This window comes from Hippopotamus amphibius, chromosome 6 (genome assembly GCF_030028045.1).
Source record: "Hippopotamus amphibius kiboko isolate mHipAmp2 chromosome 6, mHipAmp2.hap2, whole genome shotgun sequence".
Lineage (NCBI taxonomy): Eukaryota > Metazoa > Chordata > Mammalia > Artiodactyla > Hippopotamidae > Hippopotamus > Hippopotamus amphibius.
The window spans coordinates 51490098-51516408 of record NC_080191.1 but is presented as its reverse complement, the minus strand read 5'-3'; the positions used below and the strand labels follow the sequence as shown (position 1 = coordinate 51516408).

General features: G+C 34.5%; 1 protein-coding gene across 6 annotated transcripts in view; it reads right to left on the bottom strand.

The window, feature by feature from the left end:
• Window positions 1–26311, bottom strand: part of STXBP5 (syntaxin binding protein 5) — a 177540-nt gene that overhangs the window by 53904 nt on the left and 97325 nt on the right. For all 6 annotated transcript variants that reach the window (XM_057738146.1, XM_057738148.1, XM_057738149.1 and 3 more), the window contains exons 10-18: window positions 19244–19398; window positions 15465–15537; window positions 13563–13710; window positions 13292–13359; window positions 12991–13031; window positions 11858–12078; window positions 11201–11379; window positions 5986–6111; window positions 4136–4287 (exon numbers count right to left, since the gene is read on the bottom strand). In XM_057738146.1, the coding sequence (XP_057594129.1) occupies window positions 4136–4287; window positions 5986–6111; window positions 11201–11379; window positions 11858–12078; window positions 12991–13031; window positions 13292–13359; window positions 13563–13710; window positions 15465–15537; window positions 19244–19398 (1163 nt within the window). The remainder of the gene's footprint in view (window positions 1–4135; window positions 4288–5985; window positions 6112–11200; window positions 11380–11857; window positions 12079–12990; window positions 13032–13291; window positions 13360–13562; window positions 13711–15464; window positions 15538–19243; window positions 19399–26311) is intronic.

The following is a 26311-nucleotide window of genomic DNA, read 5'->3' as shown; positions in this document are numbered from 1 at the left end:
CAGAAAAGCCACTTGAACGCCAACAATATCTCAGTCACAAGATGAGGCAAATTACATATGACCTTTCACTTAATGATTACACTAACTTTGTGAGGATGTAACCACCTCCATTTTGAACACTCTGAGCCTCGGAGTAGCTCTCTAATACAACACACATAAAAAGAGTGCTGAGATTTAACACAAATCTGCCTAAACTGACAACAAAACCTTCAAGCAAGTTCACATGAACTCCTTGAGCCAGTTTTTTGTTCTGTATGCATGCAATTATCTTTATAATCTAAACACAGGACTTTATTGCTGATAAACTTCATTTCCCTGGTTTAAGCTTATGATTTCTACCCATAATTACCTTTGGGGTCTTTATTCTGCCATCAAATATATTAGTCATCCTTTTAATAAAAATAAGCACACCTTCTCTTTCAAATGTTTAAATAGGAAGTTAACTGATTAAAATATTCAACAAAACATAATCATACATTATTCAGTATAATATATCCACTAACTGAGGCACACTACATCAAGTTAATATCAGGCCACAAATTGACCCACTAGGTACCATGCTTTAACCTGGGAATTGGCAAATGTTTTCTGTGAAGGTCCACATTGGGTTTGGGGGCCAATTTGTTACAATTACTCAGCTCTAATACTGAAGCACAAAAGCAGCCATAGCTAACACGCAAGAAAATTAGTATGGTGCTGGTCTAATAAAACTGTATTTCAAAAACAGGCAGTGGGCCAGATTTGGCCCGCAGACAGTAATTTGCTGACTCTTGGTTTAATCTTGCAACCACCAAACTGAACGAGGTATTTAGGTCACTTCCACCTGTCTGGTTCACAAAAGCATCATGGAATTCTTTATCAAATATCCAGTTAACTTCAGGAAATATTATGTCAACAAGCTGCCATGAGCTATCGATGCAGTTACCAGATTAAAAAAGTAATGCTGATTTTGGAACAACTTACTTTCAGTGAATTCCTGCTGACTTCTATTGATATCTCTATTTTCAATATGTACATAAGGCATCAACTACTTAGCAAATCATTCTAGAATTTTGACTGACTTGTAAATCAAATTTACTGATTTGTAAAATATTTGACCTTCATCAATTGGGGGTACCATTTACAAATTTTCTTTACAAATTCTCCTGATATCTTATTATTGCTTGGTTTGCCTTATTTGCATAATGTGGCTTAGACTTTAATTCCTCTTTATTATTTTTCATAATTTCCAGAGAGAAAAATCATTCTTAATGGAGAGTTGAGAAACAAAGTGATTTAGTTCTAGACTCTGTTTTTCAACTATCACTGCAAATCATCCCTAAAGTTGTGTCCTAATGCTTCCTTAACTATATTTTCACTGTAACCAAACCTTTTGCTATATTTCCCATTTGGGGAGTTCAGCCTTAATTCAACACAGTACTTACTGATCTATGCAACATTTTTATCCACCCTTGACTGTATCCCTTATTTCTTATATAGTCTCTTTCATTTCTTATACGAAACACAAAGACAGAAATTTCAACTAATACTACTGGGCTCCATAGCTATTTCTCTTTTACTTTCTTATTGAAAATATTGAAGACTTGATAGTAATTGCAATTGCAGAGCCCCAAACTTCATTTTTAGAGCCTCCGCTCTGTAACTTTTGAAAATATCGTTCCTAAAGTCTATATACAGCTTTATGCCTCTAATTTCTTTCTTTATTAAATTCTATATTTATCTATTTCCAAGACTAAGTAAGTACTTTTACTCATGTATCTATTACTTTCGCACCATTAATTAGATATTATATTCAGAACAGAAATTTCCTTTTTTGTGCCCTTGACTGAATGAAAAAGTGGCCAGCAAAAGACATATATTAACACGTTATCACTTTTAACAGAATTCAGACTATCAGCAGATATATACAGGGAGTTGAAATACTTCATAACTACCTGTCCCTGTGACAGTTCCGTAATTTTTACTATGAAAATACTGAAGTATTTCAGTCAATAGTTCAAGTGTAGTTTAATACAGATATAAAACATTTAAACTTAAACAGTAATGTTTTATCTTAGAAAATGATTTCATGAGTGCCACCTTATTCTTTATGAAAATATATTAGCACCTATTAGTAGCAAAAAAACCCTCTCCATTCATATTGATTTATTACAAAAGATAGAAGAACAATTTCATGGTATTTGGGCTACACTTCAAAACATATTATAGAATATACACTTTAGCAAAAATATCATGTTTTTCTCAATCCCACTGAAGAACTTTAGCACCAATTATTCTATATTTGATTTTATTTGAAATATAAATAATATATTTTAGAAGTTAGGCACAAATATTCTTAAAATGTTAAAGTATGTTTTAAAATGACTTTTAATTTTTATTTAAAACATAATCCTAAATATTGTTCAACTGAGCCTAACAACGTTAAGTAAATATCTTAAACTGATGAAAACTCAAGTAGTTCTCCTATGCCTAAATGTGTAAGTCTTCAATACAAAATGAAGCAAATAATAATATGAATAATATTATAAGGTTTACTACAAAATAAAGTTGGATGCAATGGGATTTAAACAACATTTAAAATCACAAGGTAGAATTGGTCTCTATCCTTGGATGAATTTAGGTATTTAATTTCTAGTAATTTTATGTAAACTACAACAAGAAAAGAAATTAATTAATTTCAGGAATAATAAAACTTTTACCACTCCTCTACCAAGACAATGTTTAACTTTCTGACACTAAATATTAGTTTCTTTGCTTTATAAAGAAACTGATTGGGACACAAACATTTCAATAGCTGTTTCCATATACATATTACGAGATGAACTATTAAGTAATGACTATATTATTTTAGATATAGGATACTTTAATAGGCTCTTTTAAAAATAAACGAGAAAAAAATTTTACAGACAAAATACACTGTCATGACTTTACTGACATGGAATAAGTAACTTACTTAAAAAAGAAGAACGGAGTTTTTTCACAGATTCAGAATATAAGCTAGAAACGCCACACATGCAAGAAGTCACAATCAGCATACCTTAGTGAAGCAACGAAAAGCAGAAGGAAAAAAAAAGAAGACAAAGATACTAGAATGGTATGGTTGGGACAACAATTTCTGCTGAAGATAACACATGACAAAATGACCACACAAATAAAAACAGAAAAAAAAAAATTTGACTATCACCAAAATGATAGTAAGGTCTACATCCCATCACCTTTTTCTTTTCTTCTCTTGTGAATTATGAGAAGTATTTCGTATCAGCTACTAATGTCCTAAAAGCAGTGGAGAAATGAATCTCAGAAAGAATTTTAATTCAGAGAGATTGAGTTAGGAAGTACAGATCAGAGCTTTCCAATGGCATTCTGCAAATGGGTTAGGTTAAGTCTGCCCCAGATGGAGTTCCCCTCAATCCCTAGTCCAGATGGGCAGGTCCTGGGGACTCCAGAGCCCAGGGGCCAGGTATTGCTGGAGGCCTCATTAATATATCCTTATATGTCAGAGATGCAATGCCATTTTCTGTGTGTGCCATGAGGTTTGGGAAAAAAAAAGGTGAGGAGTACTATTATAAACATCTAACTGTACACATATTCCATGAAGAATTAGTACTAAAACATTTAAAATAAGACTAATTACCTAGCAAACACCAAAGAATGCAATGGAGAGAGTTCTTAATGGATCTGGGCTTACACTGAAGCAAAGCTGTCTGAGGATGCTATATTTCATAGAGTTCAAATTCACTTTTGCATCTACATTTTTTTTTCCCCACATGGAAAATGATTCCTTTGAATTAAGTTGTCAAAATAATAAACTGTTGGTCTCACAATACTAACAATAAAAGGGACAGAACTGTGAAATTAACTTTTGTTCTGCGATAATGAGACAAATTTTCCTGTCATTATAATTTAGCTAAAGAAGTTTGAAACTGTGGTTCTTTCCCAATGTTAAATAAAATCCTAGAATATTAAAAACTAAAGCATAAGCAAATAACAATACAAAACAAAAAAGAAGGCTGATATACAGTTTATACAAACAGACAGAATCAGACAAGCTATTTACCTAACGGAAGTACTTATAGTCACAGAAGTAATTCAGCATTTATGGAAATCCTAAAGCTCAGGATTTTTTTCTTTTTACCTCCTGAAGGTTGTCGAGATTTACGAGGAGATCGGGGTTCTCTCCGATAAGGATCATTAGAGCCATATAATTCAATAGTGCCCAGGTTGAGGAGTACTGCTTTCTGGAGGTAGTCAACCATTGCGATGCCATTACAATTGCCAAAAACTACCCTAGGAATGGGAAAAGAGCAAATATTTTAGCACAAAAAAAGAGTTAAAAGAAAATGTATTGCAGTCTACAGGACTAAAAAAGCATGATGGATCTTTAAGAAAATTCCTTTTGAAACAAAACACTATCATGGACAAAGCAAATATAGGTTACATACGCTTTTCTGATGGAACTTTGAAGATCTCCTGTAGACAATGATTACAAATCAATATGGAAAAAATTTGGCATAGAAGCTGAAATTTAACCAGAGACATAAATCCCCACACTAGCCAATATGACATCTATTATTCTGATTTAGGAGTATTTTGAACCCCTCAGGGGAAGACATTCCCTTCCACTAGGGAAGTAGGGGATTATACCTTTGCAAAAGTTTTGGTAATCCCTACAGTCAAGAATAAAAAGTAGAAAGCAGAAATCTTTGGAGTATTCCAAATAGCTTCTTAATTATGAGTTGGAAAGTACAAACCAACTATGAATAAAGCAACTGTGAATAAAGGAATTTTATCCTCTTAAGATCCCTTAAGTCAGGAGTTGAAAACTAAAATATATAAGGGGCTATATAAGTAAGTAAAACAGGACTGTGGTGAACTGGAGGGTGGACCACGCATCTAAAGAAGGGAAGCTTCAACTCAGTTCCTGTTGACTACTGCCGACTAGGAATGGAGACAAGGGCCAGATAAACAAATTTTTCAATTAAAGCTCTAAATATGGAATTTCACATTAAATAGCCTTGGCAACTAGTTCAAATTTAAAAAATACGCAAAAAATGCTAAACGAAATACAATCGTGAGCCCAGTGAGGCCTGTGATCAACTGATTTGCAACTTCCGTTGAAACTTTCTACTGGTTCTTTTTCTTATTCCCTATTTGTTTCTCTTATGGCTGTGGGTAGTAATAATAAAAAAGGAAACGTTTGTATTCCTACATTGTGGGGTAGCAAATAAAAGACATTAGAGAAGACTATCTCAGACTATATCCAGTCTTAGCTGGGCGCACAACCGCAAAATAGAGTAGGTGGTAGTAGCTATAAGGAGGAAGAAGAAAGATGAATGAGTCCCTAGGGCTAGAATCAGGGAAGGAGACAGTGACCTACACATGATAAATAGTCCTGGACTGAAGTGTTAGCATGTGGTTTCTCTTATACCACAATGTTGATTTTCAAAACAAATACTTTATAAATCTATCCTATTATAATAAAAAGTATGTACTACTAACACTATATACTTTAAGGCATGAATTGATAAATAAAAATACACTGTAGTATAGATGAATACTAAACCATTACTATGCCTTTACAATTTATACAAGTTAACTATGGAAGGAGAAAGAACAAATTATACAGCTATGGTTCAACATTTACAGAATCAATTTAGAACATAGTCTTCCTCGTTGATGTTGTTAGGTCTTCATTACATCAAATATTAACAAGGAAATTATTTCTCAGAGTACATCCAGGAGAGGATAGATTCACTGGTGCATGAGGTATTTAACTTTAGATCAGGAATTAGTATAAGCATATCCAGAGTAAATTATTCAAAACAGAATTATATTCCCAATAATCACTGAATTTGGTCTGAGATAAAAGTTATACAACATCTTTTTAAGTGATACTATAATAAAGATCATCCATTTTGTTTTTTAAAATATAAAAATGCATGGAAATATGATGAAGAGACGGAGAAACACATAAATTATACTTACAGTCCATAGGAGGAATTAACTGCCAGACTGGTTATTTGTTGTGGTGGTTCTCCACCCACCCATACCAACTGAATAACTAACTCAGTCTGATAACCTGGAGACTGTTTAAGTGGGGAATTTTTAACTCTGTAAGAAAAGAAAACATGTTACCTTTCAACACATCTTCAATTATCTTATTAGCCTATGTAATTATAAAGTCATGTATAAATAACCATACAAAAAATAACTTTATATATGTAACTATATGATGTAAAAAATGTAAAAATCAGAATCCTGTCTTCTAGAGTCATTTAATCTAATTGGACATGAAACACATAGATAAATAAAATTAAGACATCATATGTAAATTCCACATATAAATTGGGGAGGGAAGGGAGAAGGGGAGAAGTGGGTAGAGAAAGACGAGATGAGCAGGGAAGGATGGGGAGTAGAATGAAGAGAAGCAGCAGCCTAGGTATTAAGAGGAAAAACAAAACCAGCTTAGAGAAAAAAATCCGAGTTAGAAAAGTAGGCTTGAAACTTGAAAAAGGCATGGTATAACTAAATGCAAACTGGCCCAAACCATAAGGAGTTAAGGAAAAAGTATAAAAAAAGTGAGCAATTTATTTTTGTATAGTGTATAACCACTATTACTATTAAAAAAAAATCTATTTTGACTTTGAATTGGTAGTATTTTTGATTGCACAGACTCTTCCCCCAATAACTGCTGTATAGTGTTAAAAAAATTGCTTTTGCAAAAAATATGCAAACAAGATAAAGCAGTCGGAAACCCATAGTCAAAGATTAACAAGTATGTAAGTTTGGTCACAGTGGAAGGTATGTGTAGTAACAGTAAAAAAAAATCACTACAGTGAGATAGGCCAGGGCCAGACTTTAGAGGGTTTTTAAGGTTGCAAAGGATTGATGTTGGTAGAAAGAACTCTGGGTTCTCAAAAAGCTAGGGTTTGAGTCTTGGTTCTGGTACTTTCTAGTCATCTTCCTGTCTAAAAAGTGGGAATATTACTACCTAATCACAGTGTGAGGACACTGTGAGTGCCTATGAAATAGCTTTGTCAATGGTCAAATTATACAAAAGTAATATATTTTCATTATTAAAGAATTAAAAGCCAGTGAAGATTTATAAGAAATATTTTGGGAAGATTAACTGTAGAGGTATGCAAGACGAAGTAGAATATGGAGATCCATAAGGAAGTTCCTGGGATTCTTGTGATGTGAAATAAGGTAGATTTGAAACACATGAATTAAGTCTCAAAAAGGCTCATAAATTCCATTAAGGTAGATACCTTGCAGTTACTTATAATACTCCAGCAGAGGAGGTACTCAATATTTACTGAATGAATGAATGAACTGGAGGCTGATCAGAGGTACAGGAGAGGAGGAAAAGAAGACAGTGATTCTAAGTTCCAAAAAAGAAAAAAAGAAAGAGAAAAGATGTCAGGATGAAGAGCTAGTTTTAGAGAAATATGTGGTAACTTTGAGGTGATGGTAGGGTTTTCAAGTGAGCTATTCAGCAAACATTTATACTCATTTACATTGAGTGAGTTCATACAAAACTTACACTGGTTAAAATTGTTGTAAGCATGTTAGAGGGAGTGAAGGAGGGGTGTGTAAATGTGAGACCTTCTAAGGAATAAAGTTACTTGTAAACTTTAAGTGAATTTGGAAGATAAAATCTTCTAAAAATGTGAGCAATTTATTTGTGTGTGACTACTTTATTTGTGTGACTACTTTTACCATTAAAAAAAATCTACTTTAATTTTGAGGTGAGAACAGTTTTGATTGTACAGACTCTCTCCAGTAATTCTTGTAAAACACATACAAAGCCTGGTTACTCCAACAATTCTTGAGGCTCCTGCCTTGGAGTGAGTGTATAAAGGAAGGACAGCAGGAAGTCTATTCAATGTTCAATCTCCTGACACTAAACTCAGAGAACGCTTTGGATCATTTAGTTGGTGCTTCTAGTGAAGAACACCATGACACCAGACTTTGCTGTCATATGTGCTAGACTCACTCTAGGTAAGAAAAGGGTCAGGGTGTTGTCAAATTTTCAGAGTAAACATGAATTACTGAGGGTATGCCTGAAACGAACTGAGTTGCAGTCCCATCTGCCTGTGCGAATTCTGCAAGTTAATACACTCAGAACTGTACACTGGCTGAAGCAGAAGTTCTGCTTTTCCTCAGGGAAACTCCCACTGATCGGCTCAGCCATCCATCTCAAAAGACAAAAATAAGGACTGAGTAGCATTTAATCTCCACCAGAGACAACCTCTGTTGACATAAGCATAGCCTGCAGAGTCTGAGTGTGCTAGTTTCTCCCTGTATGAATCAGATAAGGTTCAAGGAAGTGTCTACCCTCCCTCTGGCATATTTAATGTGCACATTAGAATCTCAAGCGCAGGAACAGCCATTCAGGGATAATTTTAGAAGTGCATATATGGGTACATTTAAATGTAAGTGATAAAGACACACAGAAGTCATGGAATTCTTATTTTACTTAGTATGAAGAAACAAAAAAGTTCTTAAGTAAAAATATGTCAAACCTGCTGAAAAATCCCCAATTGGTAAAAAATTAGAAACCACATCAAGAAATGATGAAATATGTTAGATTTTAAAAATACAAAATGGTGGTCTACAATGATTATATGCAAGTTATCATTTTAATGTTTTTAATATACACAAATTAATTTGTTTACTTTTTAAAGACAAAGTTTTGAACTATTATAAAAAGCTCCATAATTTGTACAAATGTATTTTAAATGTCAAAATAATGTTTGGAAGCTTTGCAGTTTCAAAACAATTTGTCTGTTTGGACTAATACCCTGCAAAAGCACAATTAAAATACTTCCATAAAAACAAAATTTTATTGGTAAAAGGAGTAAACCAAATAGCTGCTTTTAAAACAATTTTAAAAATTGTTTTCTTCAAAAAACAATTATGTACAGGAAGGGATGGAGTGGGAGGTTGGGGTTAGCAGCTGTAAGCTATTATATATAGACTGGGTAAACAACAAGGTCCTATTGCATAGCACAGGGAACTACATTTAATATCCTATGATAAACCATAATGGAAAAGAATATTAAAAAAAAAGAATATATCCATGTATAACTGAAACATTTTGCTGTACAGCAGAGATTAACACAACATTGTAAATCAACTGTACTTCAATAGAAAAAAAAAAACTCCCCCCAACTTAATTATGTACAAAAACATTTTGTATAAAAAACAAAGAAAAAAATCTAAGTATTAGTTATTTTCACCTCAATTTAGTTATATTTCTGACTTTTATTTTGTTTTTTTTTTTGTTTTTTTGGCACACGGGCTTAGTTGCTCCGTGGCATGTGGGATCCTCCTGGAGCAGGGATCGAACCTGTGTCCCCTGCATTGGCAGGTGGATTCTTAACCACTACGCCACCTAGGAAGCCCTATTTTTGACTTTTAAAATTTGGCTTTTGAGATTGTGACAATGTGAAGTTAATAAATGCTAGTGAATATGTGGATTTTAGACAAAAATCTCAAACTTGTTATCAAAAATGTTACCAAAATAAACCTCAAAGACAAATTGACTTTATATGCTTATAAAAATTAAGTTTAACAAAAAGCAGGAGAAATACACATTAAAATCAGAAGAAATGGCATTAATAAAAATTTTTCAAATTTAATTTTAAAGTAGTACAGAGTAAGTAATACAAGGGAAAGATGTAGAATTCTTTTGTTTCCAAGTCTTATTCTCTCTAAACATATGCCAGACTGTGGCAGAAAGGAAGTGTGTGTAGATAGATATACATGAGAGAGAAAGGAAGGGAAAAGGGAAGGGGGAGGGGGAGGAGAGGAGAGAGTGGGGGTTTTGGGGGGAGAGAGGGAGCAGGAGAGGAAAAGAGAGGAGAAACCTGAGACCTTTCTGAGAATGTATGGATAGTTGCTTAACCTCAACGCTTATATTCATTAGGTCAGATCAGTCTCTCATCCTTGGCACTACTGACATTCTGAGCTGGGTCATTCTTTGTTGTGGGGCACTGTCTTGCACACTGTAGGATGTTCTGCAACATCCCTGGCCTCTACACACTAGAGCCAATAGCACCCCTTCTTCCAGTTGTGACAAATAATGTCTCCAGACATTGCCAAACACATTCCGAGGAGCAAAATTATCCCCATTAGAGAACCACTGGCATGGAACACACAAATTCAAATTTATGTAAACATACAAAGAAGATGAAAAAAAACTATACTTTTCTATAGGTTTGTATCATGAGTGAATGTGATATTAAAAAAATCTGCCTTATCTCTGGGGTGAATCATTTTTAATTACACATTCTCCACAGCAACTGCTGAACCATTCACCAATAAAAGATTCTAGCAGATCTAAAGCCAAAACAGTATAAAGCCTGATTCTTTTAACAAATGCGAATTGTCTTTCTTAGCACCCTCCCTACCTTGAATTGACTATAGTCTGGCTTTTGCCCACCACTCTTGTATTGAATCTCTGACATTTTCCACAACCACTTTTCAGTCATCACCCTAACTGATTTCTCTGTAAATGTACTTTAATACTTTTAATAAGTCTTCATGAAATCCTTCAATGATTTTACCTCTTTCCTCTTTGTTTTCTTTCTGTGCCATATTTAAGGCTCATATGCTTAAATGAAATTTAACCACTCAATAATATAAACTGGACAGAAAAAAAGGAAAAATAAATTTTGTCCAATTTATTCCTGTAAAAAGGTAAAATGTATTCAAATCTGGATTTTCACAATAAAGGCATTTAAATAACAATACTGTGATGCTAGAGAAGATTCAGAAAAACACAAGAAAATGATTACCAAACAACTGAATGTCTAACGACCGAAAAAACAGAATTTTCAGAGTGGAAAAAACAGCTTAAATATACATTTGATCCACATATAAATCCAGACTAAAAAATAATGATGGATTTAGAAGACTGAGCTTTATGTAGAGGAAAGACATAAGCATGGGCTGGTCTACCAGTATGTTCAGAGATCAAATCTTAGTACTTTAAGGATAAAATCATGGAATGCAATCATATTCCTCTCGGTGACACAGAAAAATTAGTTGGATTAACCACAGTGAAACACAGCAAGAGATGTGGTTATGTCATTTTACTCCATCACAGGAAAATGTTACTTCACTTTACTAATGCTTACAATTTATCTAAATTAAAAGATAATTTCCAAAACACCTGTATTTTTAGATAACTTACTTCAAACAAGGGACATTATCACGAAGCCCATCAGACGAACTGCTACTGGTAGAAGGATGAGACTGAGGAGGAATGGGCTGAGGATTGGCACTCCCAACTGGTGTTGGCAAAGGTGGTGCCTGGTCACCCTCTGGGGATTCCACATCACTTATCTCATATAACAATCGAACCTCAAGCATCTGTTTTAAAAGTAAGACAGTTTACCCTCTCCTAATAATTCGTTCATTTTATTATACTTTATATATACACACATGTACACTACAGTGGTAAGAATACTTTTAAAGGAAAAATTCAATGAGATGTCTAAAGGTAAGGATTTGCAAAGAAAAAAATGTGTGACTCAGCTTTTTAGAAATGATTGTGTGTATGTGTGCAAGTACATGCAAACACGCATTATGATTTTAGAATTTATGGCTCTCCTGCCAATACTAAATTACAGTATGCTCATACTTCTACTAACTTTCCTTAAATGAAACAAAGAATATATTTAAATGTTCAGTAAGAAGATATACATAAAAATACGGCTTTTTGTCACAAAAGACAGATGGCAATGTAAATACTGAGGTGTTTTAAAACTGACTACAAATGTCTCCTAAATAATTCTACAACTTTAAAATGTCAGACATCTGACACTGAAAACACTTAAAAGACTACTACCGGAATGACTTCTGTAATCACTTCTTGCTTGCTGAATCTGTAAATAATGACATGAGCTGAAACTCCAGCTATGCACAACATTCGACTTTCTGGACACCAGGAGATGATCTGAATGGCGTACGGATCTTCATCTACAATATCTGTGTTTGGCTTGTCATCTTTATTTCTTGACTTTTCAAACACTTTAGATGTCTTTAGTTTATATAATACTTGTAGATTTACTAAAAAAAAAGATAAAATATGGTATCAACATAAAAAGAACAAATATCAGGTAATATTTAATCAGTCATACCACATAAGGAAAATAGTCTATATTTTTTGAATCATAGTTTTATTCCTAGGTCTACATTTCTCTATTATTCTTTCACACAACGCATTCATTATACTCAGACCAAAAAAGGTGTACTCATTGTATTCATTAAAAAAAAAAAAAAAAAAACCATCATGATGAATTTAGATTATCTAGAAAAAAAAGAGTAATGAAAAGATTTTGTAAAAAAAAAACTGCATAAATAAAAATAATAAAGAACATATTTTGTTTTATAGAATTATTTTCTACATATTTTTCTCTCTGAAAGGTACCAATATTATCTAACACTTCTACATGATGAAACATAACACGCCCTGAGTTAACTGGATTCTAACAGTAAACATTATTTATTCAAAGTATTCTCTCCTTTTTTGCTAATGTAGCCATCATATATGAGGGTAAGTCAAAAATTATCCGCACTCCCAGAGTGCAGATAACTTTGGACTCACCCATGCATGTTTCACAAAGACAACAGAAACTTTCGTGACATAAGTTTAGAATCAGGCACTAAAATTACTCAACAGATTTCTGTTGACTTGAAACATATTCCCACTTCTCTTATCTCTGAGTTAGGAAGAGAAGGTCTGAAGAAATATTGAAGAAAGGATTTGGGTATTTCTGCTGAGAATTATTCTTGACTTATTAATTAACATCCTTAAAATATCTTTATTATAAATTCTAAACTCATATACTTGAGAAATCAAGTATTAAGTTTATAGTCTCTAAATTTCAAATTAAATGTTGGTTATGCAATTATGACAAAACAGGTTATATAAAAGTAATGATTATATAGCATGTAACAAATAATATTCAGAAGACTTACTTGCAGAAGCATCCCAGAACTTAACTGACCCATCAGCATGCCTGTGAAAAGCAAATGAGTTAAGAATGTGTTGAAGAAAAAAAAAATTATCTCTCTCTTTGAAGTTAAACATATTGTTATTTAAAAAGATAGTCACCAAAATGAGAAAGAAGGTAAAATTTTGGGTAAACTGGTAGGTTTCATACAATAACTTATTTCTTATTATGTTACTGCAAGCACTACCTGCCCAATTAATATTCATGTAGTCTTAAACATATGTAGTTATTATTGATTCATTAGGTGAAAACAGACTTTTACTTACCCCGTAATAATTATTTCTGAGTAGCTTTGAGCACCCAAGCCCCAGTTACCTCCATTAATGGGCCATTCCTATAAGAAAAGATTATTGTATAAAGCATTTTCCAAGGATACCATATATCTTCATAATATATCTATGACAACAATAAACAACATATTTCATTTCCAAAAAGGATTTTAATTTCTCTAGAAAAGATAACATTACCAACCCCTCTGAGGTTATAAATATAAAATACTGAAATGTAATAGTAAATACTAAAACTCATGTTCAGTACCTTTTTGCTGTAACCTTGACGTTTCTGTCTAGCTCCAACAGAATAAAGTGCAGGAATAAGGTCCACAGGACAATCAGCAAAATATTCGCAACATGTAACAGGGGATTCATGTATACTCAAAGGGTAGGGATTTTCAAATATAGGATATCTTTAACAACAGGAAAAGAAAAACATTTATTAATTTAATGAATTATTACCTATGATTAATACAACAATGAAAACAAAAAACTTTCAACTTATTTAATAATAAATTATTCTAGGGCTATCATTTAGAAATATGTTTTCAAATTCTTTTGTTCCACAAGGTCTTGTTATATTCAAGAAGAAAAAAGAATTCATTATTTCAGGCAGCATACATAAGTTGATGTGAATTTAGGAATGCCTTCAAGTAAGGTAAATAATACTGTTCACTTATACTTTAGGGTTTCCCATTCTCGGTGCTATTCCTATTTTGGAGCAGATCATTTATTACGGGGGACTGTCCTGTGCATTGTGGATGTTTAGCAGCATCCCTGTCCTCTGCCACTAGATGCCAGTAGTACCCACCCCCTCAACAGAAGATAGTCGTTGCCAAATATCTCGTGGGGGGCAAAATTGCCCCCAATTGAGAAACACTGAAAAATTGAATGGGTAAACTCATTTAAAACCATATTTAATGATAATGTCTCATGAAATACAAATAAGTAATACAATGTTCTTCCACTCAAAAAATGTGTAAGTAAACATACTCTCATCTAAGAACAAGCAGAATATGGGAAACACCATAAAAAGTTGCAAAGGCACTATGGTGAGAATTTATATATCAGATATGATATATCTGGTTAAGAGAGAAAAGGAAAAGCTTGAAGAGAAAGAAGGCTGCCTTTGAAAGTTATGTGGAATTTTTTTTTTTTTAAGAAATGGAGATCAGATTTTTTCTTTTTTCTTTTTTAAAAAATTTATGTATTTATTTGTTTATTTATTTTTATTGGCTGCATTGGGTCTTTGTTGCTGCGTACAGGCTTTCTTTAGTTGTGGTGAGCAGGGGCTACTCTTCATTGTGGTGTGCGGGCTCCTCATTGTGGTGGCTTCTCTTGTTGCAGAGCACGGGCTCTAGGCACATAGGCTTTAGTAGTTGCGGCACATGGGCTCAATAGTTGTGGAGCACAGGCTTAGCTGCTTCACAGCATGTGGTATCTTCCTGGGGCAGGGCTCAAACCCGTGTCCCCTGCATTGGTAGGCGGATGCTAAACCATTGTGCCACCTAGGAAGTCCCTGAAAGTTATGGGGATTTTTGATGGCAGTGAAGCAAGTGGAATGTTTCAGCTGTTAGGAACTACATAAGAAAAGACACGCAAGTGTGGAGTTTGTTTAACACACTGTTCAGTTTTTCTAGTGAACAGGCACCAAGCTGGAAATGTATGAATGGATTCCTTCTGTGTAGGGTAGCAGGCTGAGAAACTGTTTTTACACAAAAAAACAATAGAGAACTATAGTGGTTTGAATAAGAGAGTAACAAGATTGGGGCTGCGTGTAAAATTACCTGACAGTGGTATTCATGACACATGGTAACAGAGAGTGAATATGGGTGGAGAGACTACAAGAACTTATCTGGAGGAAAATTGTGATGGGGATGAATTTTGGACATACCTGACTTTGTGTGCCCCCCAGAGTATCCAAGTATTAGATTGAATCATATGAAATTTCAGAAATTCAACAAATTTTGACTTAAACATGAAATTTCTATAACATAACAGAGAAGTTTGACAGGTAATGAGAAATGTGTATCTGAAGTTCTAAAAGGAGGTCCAGGTTATGGATATAAATGTAGCATTTTCAAAGAAATGAAACAGCCATCCTACGCTAGAAAGACTTTTTTTCACCACATACTTAAGTAATCACTCACCAAATTTATTTTCTTACCCATTTTGTGCAAGGTCTATAAGTACTAAATCCTTTTCTAGTAGAACAACCACAGCATATGGTTCTTGAAAATCTGGAATGCATGAACACAATGAAAACAGGAAAACAATGCATGAACAATAGTTTTAAATATGCAAGAGGACAGCAAATGAGATAACATTTCTTGCTTAGTTTTTATTTTATTTTGTTTCATTCTCTCAAGTAGTTAACATTCTGATATTATATTTCATATAATGTAAGGGCAGTATGTTTTAAATGAGATAAATCTATATAATATCCCATAAAAATTTTTTGTTTTGTAAAGATAAATTAGACCAGAAGCTCACAGTACCTTCCATGGTATTGCAAGGTCCAAGGCAGGACATGAACAACAAACCCCAAATATAAATCTGAATATTCGTAAGAACAACACATACTGGATCTCACAGGAACCCCTAGAGTACTACTATAATACTGTAATCTCTTTCTTGGGTATTTTCTATGTGCATGTTAACTATAAAATGTGTTACATATTTATATCTCAATTAGATTCAGGTAAAATAAAAAAAGATCCAGCTAAGCTCCTCTTGAAATAATAACATGCTAGTTGTAATGGTTAATTTCATGTGTTAACTTGTCTTTGCTATGGTGCCCAGTTGTTTGGTCAAACACCAGGCTAGATGTTGCTGTGAAGGTATTTTGTAGATGTGACTAACATTTAAATTAGTAGACTCTGAGTAAAGCAGACTATCCCAGATAATGTGGGTCGGTCTCATCCAATCAGTTGAAGGCCAGAAGAGCAAAGACAGGAGGTATTCTGAAAAATGCAGTTTGCCTCAAGATGGCAACACAGAAACCTGCCTGAGTTTCCAGCCTTCAGAACTCTGACTCAAGACTGCAAATCAAACTCTTTCCTGAGATAGGATTAAGATGGCGGAGTAGGAGGACATGTGATCACTCCCGCTTGCAAGAGCACCAGAATTACAACTAAATGCTGAACAATCATCGACAGAAAGACACTGCAACTAACCAAAAGACAGTCCACATCCAGAGACAAAGGAAAAGCCGCAATGAGACGGTAGGAGGGGAGCAATCCCATTAAAATCACATCCCATAAATGCAGGGTGGGTGACTCACAAGCTGGAGAACAGTTATGCCGCAGAGGTCCACCCACTAAAGTGAGGGTTCTGAGCCCCATGTCAGGCTTCCTAACCTGGGGGTCCAGCAAAGGGAGGAGGAATCCCCAGAGAATCAGACTTTGAAAGCCAGCGGGATTTGATTGCAGGACCTCCACAGGACTGGGGGAAACAAGAGACTCCACTCTTGGAGGGCACATAAAAAAAGTGTGCTCACCAGGACCCAGGGGGAAGGAGCAGTGACCCCATAGGAGACTGAACCAGACCTACCTGCTGGTGTTGGAGGGTTGCCTGCAGAGGTGGGGGGCAGCTGTGGCTAACCGAGGAGACGCGGGCACTGGCGGCAAGGGTTCTGGCAAGTGCTCACTGGCGTGAGCCCTCCCAGAGTGTGCCATTAGCCCCATCAAAGAGCCTGTAAGCTCCACTGCAGGGTAGCCTCAGGCAAAACATCCAACAGGGTGGGAACACAGCCACACCCAGTGGCAGACAAGCAGAATAAAGTGTCACTGAGCTCTGCCCACCAAATCGGATTAAAGTTGTACTGAGCTCCGCCCACCCAGCCCAACCCACCATCACTCCCTCCCATTAGGAAGCACCCAGGAGCCTCCTAGATAGCTTCCTCCACAAGAGGGCAGACAGCAGAATCAAGCAGTATAAGCAGTATTTCATCTTGTGGAACTGAAAACCACAGCCACAGAAAGATACAGAAAATGAAAAGGCAAAAGACTTTGTACCAGATGAAGGGACAAGATAAAACCCCAGAAAAACAACTAAATGAAGAGGAGATAGGCACCCTTCCAGAAAAAGAATTCAGAATAATGATGGTGAAGATGATCCAGGACTTTGAAAAAAGACTGGATGCAAAGACTGAAAAGTTGCAAGAAAAGTTTACCAAAGACCTAGAAGAATTAAAGAACAAACAAACAGAGATATGCAACACAATCACTGAAATGAAAAATACACTAGAAGGAACCAATAGCAGATTAATGGAGGCAGAAGGGCGAATAAGTGACCTGGAAGACAGAATGGTGATAATCACTGATGCAGAAAAGAATAAAGAAAAAAGAATGAAAGGAACTGAAGACAGCCTAAGATACCTTTGGGACAATGTTAAACATGCCAACATTCACATTATAGGGGTCCCAGAAGGAGACGAGAGAGAAAGGACCTGAGAAAATATTGGAAGAGATTATAGTTGAAAACTTCCCTACCATGGGAAAGGAAAGACCCATGTCCAGGAAGAGCAGAGAGTCCCAGGCAGAATGAATCCAAGGAGAAACATGCCAAGACATATAGTAGTCAAATGAACAAAAATTAAAGACAGAGAAAAGTTATTAAAAGCAGCAAGGGAAAAACGACAAATAACATACAAGGGAACTCCCATAAGGTTAACAGCTGATTTCTCAGCAGAAACTCTGCAAGCCAGAAGGGAGTGGCATGATATATTTAAAATGATAAAAGGGAAGAACCTACAACCAAGAATACTCTACCCAGCAAGGATCTCATTCAGATTCGATGGAGAAATCAAAAGCTTTACAGACAAGCAACAGCTAAGAGAATTCAGCACCACCAAACCAGCCCTACAACAAATGCTAAAGGAACTTCTCTAAGCGGGAAACATAAGAGAAGAAAAGGACCTACAGAAACAAAAACAAAACAATTAAGAAAATGGTAATAGGAACATACATATCGATAATTACGTTGAATGTAAATGGACTAAATGCACCAACCAGAAAACACAGACTGGCTGAATGGATACAAAAACAAGACCCATATATATGCTGTCTACAAGAGACCCACTTCAGACCTAGGGACACATACAGACGGCAAGTGAGGGGATGGAAAAAAATACTCCATGCAAATAGTAATTGAAAGAAAGCTGGAGTAGCAATAGTCACATCAGATAAAGTAGACTTTAAAATAAAAAATGTTACAAGAGACAAGAAAAGACATTACATAAAGATCAAGGGATCCATCCAAGAAGAAGAGATAATTATAAATATATATGCAACCAATATAGGAGCACCTCAATACAAAAGGCAAATGCTAACAACTATGAAAGAGGAAATGCAAGGCACAAATAGAGACACAGATGTAGAGAGAATAAACACATGGACACCAAGTGGGGAAAGCAGGGAGGGTTGGGGGGGAAGAATTGGGAGATTGGGATACCAAATTGTACACTCTAAATATATGCTGTTTATTGTCTGTTAACTGTATCTCAATAAAATTACTTAAAAAAGAAAAAAAACAAAAAAAACCCCACCTCTTTCCTAAATTTTCAGTCTGCAGTAAGTTTTCACAATTCCTTTAAAATAAATTCATATTCTTGTTCTCTCTCACTCTAAAATCTCCTATTGGTTCTGTTTTTCTGGAGAATTGTAACTAATACACTAATAATTTAGAGGATTTTTTAACGTTTCTTAATGTGTACAGTTTTGTTTATTCTTCAAAAGCTCTTATTACTAATATGTAATATTAAACAGATACAGTTTATTAAACAAAATTTACTTCTCTAATGAAATTTACAAAGTTATGAAGGCAGCATCTCTCCCCCAGAAGAATCAGCACAATAGGATAAGGAAATTGCTTAGATAACATATAGGTCTTTGTTCTGAATGACAGCTATCTATAGAGAAGGAATTTTAAAGACACAAAGCTTACCATTTGGGTATGGTGTTTCACACAGCGTCAGGAAATCAACAATTGAATAGTCCATTTCCAGCACTGCGGTACTTTTCCCATGCATAACTGTTAAGCAAGGTCTTCTTCCTACAGTATCATATGACAAACCTCCTGATAAAATAATAAAAGGTTCCCTGGAAATAAAATACATAGTTAGTATTACAAATAGCATAGTGGAATCTATTTTCTTGCTGTATCATAAATTTTTTTTTTAGTGAAATAATAAAATCTTAACTTTTAACATTTTTATACATCATTTAATTGAATACTCACATGTGGCTTTTTAAATTGTATTAGGTAATACCCAGATGAATTCCTGAAAATTAACCTGCAGTAAGAATGAACACTTGACCACATTTGACTCTCACACCTCCCTTTGGTCCCTAATTGTTTTCCGTTTATCCTCTTCATATAATTTTCAAAAAATTCTCTCTGGGTTTCTGCTGATAAGTCTCTTAAATGTACTGCCATTATTTCCAATCCTAATAACCAGACCTTCTCAACAGAAATTCTAAGAGAGAATGCTGATACCCTAAGGCATCCATTGTATGTAATGAATTGACTTCTCATTGAAGCATCAAGAACGTATTAGCTACAAGTCACTCTTGAGAAAATTGAGAAAATGGTCACTCAAATCATTTTCTGTAGGGCTTAATTCTCTCCTGGAACCTTGGCCAGTATGCTCTCAAACTACAACTTCCATGCACATCTATCAGCTACCTTTTTGCCACTTCTAATTAGCCCTGTAACTCTGTCTCCCTATTAGTTATTATTAAATTTAGTGATTTATCGAGATCCACTTTTAAAAGCTACATATTTAAATATGCAAAAAAAACCCCTAAATATCCTTTCATAGGTTTTGGTCATATTTCTTTATCTTCGACTTGCCTGTTCATGTTTTTTGTTCATGTTTCATTGGATTAGTAACTCTTTTCTAATTGGTTTTTAAGAGTTCTTCGTATTCTAAGGAAATTAGCTCTTGATCTGCTACATGTATCTTCCCATTTGTTGGTGGGGAAGTTGTTTATGGTGAGTTATACAGATGTGATGGAACATTTTAAATCTCTTAAATCTCTTCATTCATAATTTTCTAGGTAGTTTCATAATGCTTACTCTAAGTCTAGTGTATGTATCTCCCTTCTCTCACACCTAGTACAACAGTATGTAATAATATGTAACGGTTGAAAGTGCTCCTTGTGGAACTAAGCCATCTGTGTTTAAATCTCAGCTCTGGCTTTACTTTCTGTATGATCTTGCATAAGGTGCTTAATCTCTCTATGCCTAGCTTCTGTATCTATAACATGGAGATACAGTGATAAATATCTATCCTCAGACAAGTACTCAATTAACTAATATACACAAAGCACTGGGGTCAGCACCTGGCACACAGACTGCCCTTAGTAAGAACTGCCTATTATTACTGTCATTATGATCAAATAATCATTTTCACCCACGGAGCTAATTTACTTATTTTGCTTATTGTTTTCCTCATGAAAATGTAACCTCCCTGAGGGCAAGGGTTTTTGTCCATTTTTGTTCACTGCTGTATCCAAAACAGTGCCTAGTTAGTAAATGAATGAATGAACAGAAATGTATGTTATGTTAACCACTGACTAGCTTAAAAACATTTAGATCTTTCAGCACTAAACTGTTTTGGGTAATCTTAGTTTTTCAGCTAAGTGACAGTAACCAGAGCTTAAAATTTTGTCCTGCATAGAACTACATACCCATGCATTCATTGTTCTTCTCCTGGCTTACTGTGATTATTGACTGCGGTCTGGAAAGTATATTTAATCTTCTTCTACTTTTCATCACATATAGTGAATAGACAGAATATCTCTCTTCTCTTCTGTACTTTGAAATATAACATACAACAGAATATAAAATACTAAGAAGAAGGGTGAAGAGTCTAACAACTTGCACTTTTATAGAGTGAGAGGCCTGGGCCAGGTATTTTATATGTAATATTTCAAGAATAGTCTGACAAGTTTGTTTTTACAAACAGCCAATGTTAAAAACAAAAAACAAAAAACAAAAACAAGTATTATTAATACAAGAACTATGAACAGGAAGATGCTGAGTTACATTACAGAATAAAAATTCCATGGAGATACCAAGTAGGTATTGCCAGGGAGGTGCTCAGCTTATTGGACACACTGTTAACATGGTATTAATAACACCATGGCATTTAGATAGGTTTGTCCTCAAAAGGCAACTATGTGTTTGTTCAGTGGCCTTGTAAATGGCCTGTACTTCTTTTCTAAATTTAGGAGAAAAAAATACAATGAAAAAAATGGATAAAAATAAATGGATAAGAAATAGTTTGAAAGGAATACCAAAGTAAAATTTTTTTTCATAATAATAAAGGTTTCCATAAATCAGCAATAAACCATATATATATATTTTTTTTCTTTTTTCTTATTTTATGCACTCTTTTTAAAAAAGCACCTCAGCTTCCCAGGCAGGAATCACCTGTTTTATGAATCTCACAGGTTATATATTTTTTTCATTGGAATGTTCCAAGTCTTGAGGTGTAAATATTAATAAAATATTTTACAAGAAGAAACCAGTCTTAAATACAATAATAAAATAAAGTTAAATATTTTAACACTAGACAGGGAAAACAGTAAAAATTCAAAGGTTTTACTGGCATTTGGAATTATATTAAAAGTTCTAGGGATCTAGATTATTTCTAGGTAATATGTGAATTATGGAGGTGGATAATGTTATTTTCTTTTTTTAAATAAGTTATCCTTTTTGATGTTATAATAAGGTCTAGAGGTAATATAAGTTTTATTCTGTTACTTTAACAGGAATTTAAGTAGAATTCCTTTAACGATGTTGTTGGATGTTATCCAAGACTCTAACTTTTGAAGGCATCTAGGTTAGGAAGTTGTAGTTTGAACTTTCTATAATTTTAATTATAATTTTTAAGAGGCTAGACACTTTAGGAAAGCGTATATGCTTCCTGCTTCTAATTAACCTCCCTAGGCTAGCCTTGACGATAGCTTTGGCTGAAGTTGTGTTTCCAGATGAAGCATTCTTTATTTTTTCTACCCAAATTGGTTAGAATTTTTTTTACCAATTTGCTCAACTCAGTTCCAAAATACCACCCATTCACTCACTCAAACAGTTTTTGAGCACTTGTATTCCTGAGAATAAAATGGTGCTCTCACCCTTAGTCTAGACAGACAGTAAACACACTGTGACAAGTATTATGAAGAAAATAATACAAGGTAGAGTGATGCGCTGAATGTGAGGGAGGGGCTAGAGGGGTTACTGTAAAATCAGTCAGGAAAGGCCCCTAAATTAATGACAGAGAAACTGGAATCAGAATGAAGAGGAGCCAGCCATTCAAAGATCTTGGGGTTGCGGGGAGAAGATATACATTCTAGGCTGTAGGAATAACCACTGCAAAGACCTCAAGCCAACAATGAGCTTGGAATATCAGAGGAACTAAAAGGCCAGCATGGTTGCAACACAGTGAGTAAAGCCATTCGTGGTAATAGATGACATGACCCCCAAATCTTTAAACATATCCTATTACACTGCCTCATCTATTTCATCTTCACAATTTCTTTAGTTCTGACCCTAATAACCTGCAGTTTATATTATTACAATTGCATTTAGTTGTTCATTGCCGAGATATACTTCCCCCCCAACTTTTTGTTGGGCTAATACCTAACCCTCTTTTAAAACTCAGTCCAATCATTATCTTCTCCAAAAAACCTTTCCTGACCCAGCCTGCCTCCCTGAGTTGGGTACCCTTCCTTAGTTCCTAAGCACCCTCCACATACCTCTTCTCAACCTTTCCACACTGAATTGTCGTTGTTTATCTACTTCCCTTTTGTGTTGTGAACTTCTTCAGGACACAGAATGGTATTTTACCTCTGCTCTCAGACCAGTGAACAGACTGGAGCCATTCACGCATCACACTTTGAATAGTGGAGCACAGGATGTTGAGTCTCCTCATGATTGGTACTACTTGACTTAGCCTGGACTTAGTGTCATTAAGGATCTCACCACAAGGTCCCATACCCCTCACACTCTATGAACTTCAGTCAGAAACCACGCAACTCTTTAGCTGGGCCTCAGTGGGCAGAGAGGCTGATCCCAAGAACAAGTCTTTGATAAAGAGAGAACTGCTGCTTAGTTATGAGAAGTTTTCATCAGAGTACTATTTGAGTGAACAGAGAAATACCTGGGTACCATAAGAATAAATCACTATGATAATGAAGTAGTTTACTAGTATGATGACATGATATTCCAGTATCTTTCTAGTTCAGATCTGTACCTCTGCCAATTTTAAGAGGACCCTGTGGAACTAGGGGAGCCACCTCCAGACCATGCTTCACTAGTGACTAACCCTAAGACTCTTTTGCTAATATAGATAAAAAGATAGGAGTTTGGGGTAAAAATAAAGGAACATAACATATTTAAACAAGTTCCTGTTCATTTAATGACCAATTTAGCAACGATAATACAGCTCTGGTAAAGTGGATTTGTATATTACAGTATTTGCATAAAATATAAGATTTTAATATAATTTTATGTTAAATGTTTTATTATAATTTTTGTTATGTTAAATTGCTAAGAGTAATTGGAATTAATACATATCTTTTAATGTATTAAAATTATGGAATCTCAAAATATTTCCCTTTGGATAACTCCTCTAAATACCCATGTAGCACACAACAGTGATGTCAGAGTGTGGTCTGTGACTGGTAGGGGTTTCCAGGACCTTTTCCAAAAAGTCACTAAGGGCAAAACCATTTTCACTGTGATATTAAGACATCACTTGCCTTTTTACTCTGTTGATATTTGCACTGATAGCACAAAGGTAACAGGTGACTAAAACTCCTGGCATAGCATATGAATCAAAGCAGTGGCACCAAACAGTACTAGTTATTTATATTGTTTATTGCCATATGTTAAAGAGGTTTTTATCTCTCACTTTAAAATGTCCTTGATGAAGCAGTAAAATGACCAGTTTAAAATTGTTCATCTTGACCCTTAAGCTTAAGTTTGTTAAAAGGGGTTCCATTAGTAGCATGTAAAGAAATGTCTTTTTAATACTGTGCTGAGAAAATGGGAGGTATACATAAAGCACTGCTTCTGTATACTGAATTGTACAGTTATTTCTAGAAAAGCACTTGTACAATCATTTGAGTTGTGAACTGAATTGCTATTATTTTTGCTTAAAGGATGACTGACAAATCATCATTATTTAGGCTTGGGTAACTAATAGTCGTTTTCTCAAAAATGAATCAAATGAATCTGTTACTTAAAGAAAAACAACTGACATTATTTGTTTAAAATGATAAAATCTAGGGTTTCAGGTAAAAATATCAAGAGTTTGGAAAACTTTTTTCTGTCATGCTGAGCTTCACAGCTTCCCACTACTTACAAGACTTCCTGATAAGATCAGTGGTAATATTAATAATTTAAAAATACATTCCATAATAAAATGTGTCAACACTAGAAGACATGAATGATTCACTGAATCAATCTTTTCCAAATGACCAGTGCCATAATGTTATAAAAGCATGCACGGGTGAAAGAGCCATTGAAAGTGCAGAGAGACCAATGGATTTTAATGAAAAAGAGTATAAAACTTAACTGATATGGGTTCAGATTCCATACTACAATTGTTAAGAATCTACCACTTGTCAAGTTTTGGTATAGTATCAAAGAATATTCACCAATGTTTTGAAAGTCCAATCACATGTCTCTGTAAAGCTGAATTTTCTTCATATACTTCAATTAAAAGAACATGTCACAACAGACTTAATATAAAAGCAGATCTGAGACTCCAGCTGTATTATACTAGACTTTCAAGAGATTTCCAAAATAAAACAATTCCACTGATTTTTTTTAGAATTTTAAAATTATTTAAAAATTTTTTTATGTTAACATGCAAAGCGTTTTTATTACTTTAAAATGAAGCAATATATATTTTAAAAATTCTAACCTTTATTTCTAATATGGTAAATATCAATAGGTAAAACCCACATAAATAAAAGTTCTTTGGGGTTCTCCATAATTAAAAGTGTAAAGGGTCCTGAGATTAGTTTGTGGACTGTTAGTATACACCTAAAAATTAAGCTCACACACACAAAACATATGCAATGACAGGTTTTCATTTGAATAAAAGTTATAACAATTAATTGGTTATTATATTTATTGAGATTATATAATTATATAAAAGGGTATTATAATTAATAAAGGTGTGAATGGTGGGCTTGAGTTTATTAAAGGGGATTCTATTAGTACAGTGCAAAGAAAAAAAGTTGCATTCTTCTCTAAATTATCAACTTTTGACCATTAGTATAGTGATAAAGATTTATCAAAGTCCTATGACATCTCTTTATACTAGACAAATTTTAATGCCTTCCTTAATCATTTAAGAATTTTTTAAGAGTTATTTAGCATCAGTCCTCTAACATTTGAAATGCTCATTTAAATGACTGGCTGACAAACCACAGATTTGGAGATAAGGCAGAAGAAGAATTCAAGAATTCTAAAGTCCCTGCTTAATTATGAAAGGGAAAAAAGTTCTCAGAACACCTTCTCCACCTTGGATGCCGAAATTTGCCTAAGCCCTCCTATGAACTCAAAATTTCATTAACCTTAATAACTTTAAATTACGGTACTCTCTTGTAGCCCATAAAGGCTGATGATCATAACAAAGGCTAGTATGATGAAGTTGCCATGTCTGTGGCAACATAACTTTTCTCTACCTGTGCTTTGCAGGACAGAGCATCAATTGTAGTGAGAAGTTAAATTAGAAGGCAAAACAAACAGTAAGCATCAACATGGTAAATCAGTGAGATAAGATACAGAGTTTAGTAGACTTATCCTAACCATACAAATTCCACAAAATTTATGCTTTGGGATTTCAATCTACTACAGTTTTTATATACAGATTGGTTAGGATGCATAAGCAATTCATATTAGTGTATTACTCTGGTTCTTTCTAGTATCAATACACATAGGAGAATTTAATTATGTAGCAATTAGGCTTGCTTTTTTTTTTTCCCCAAAAAG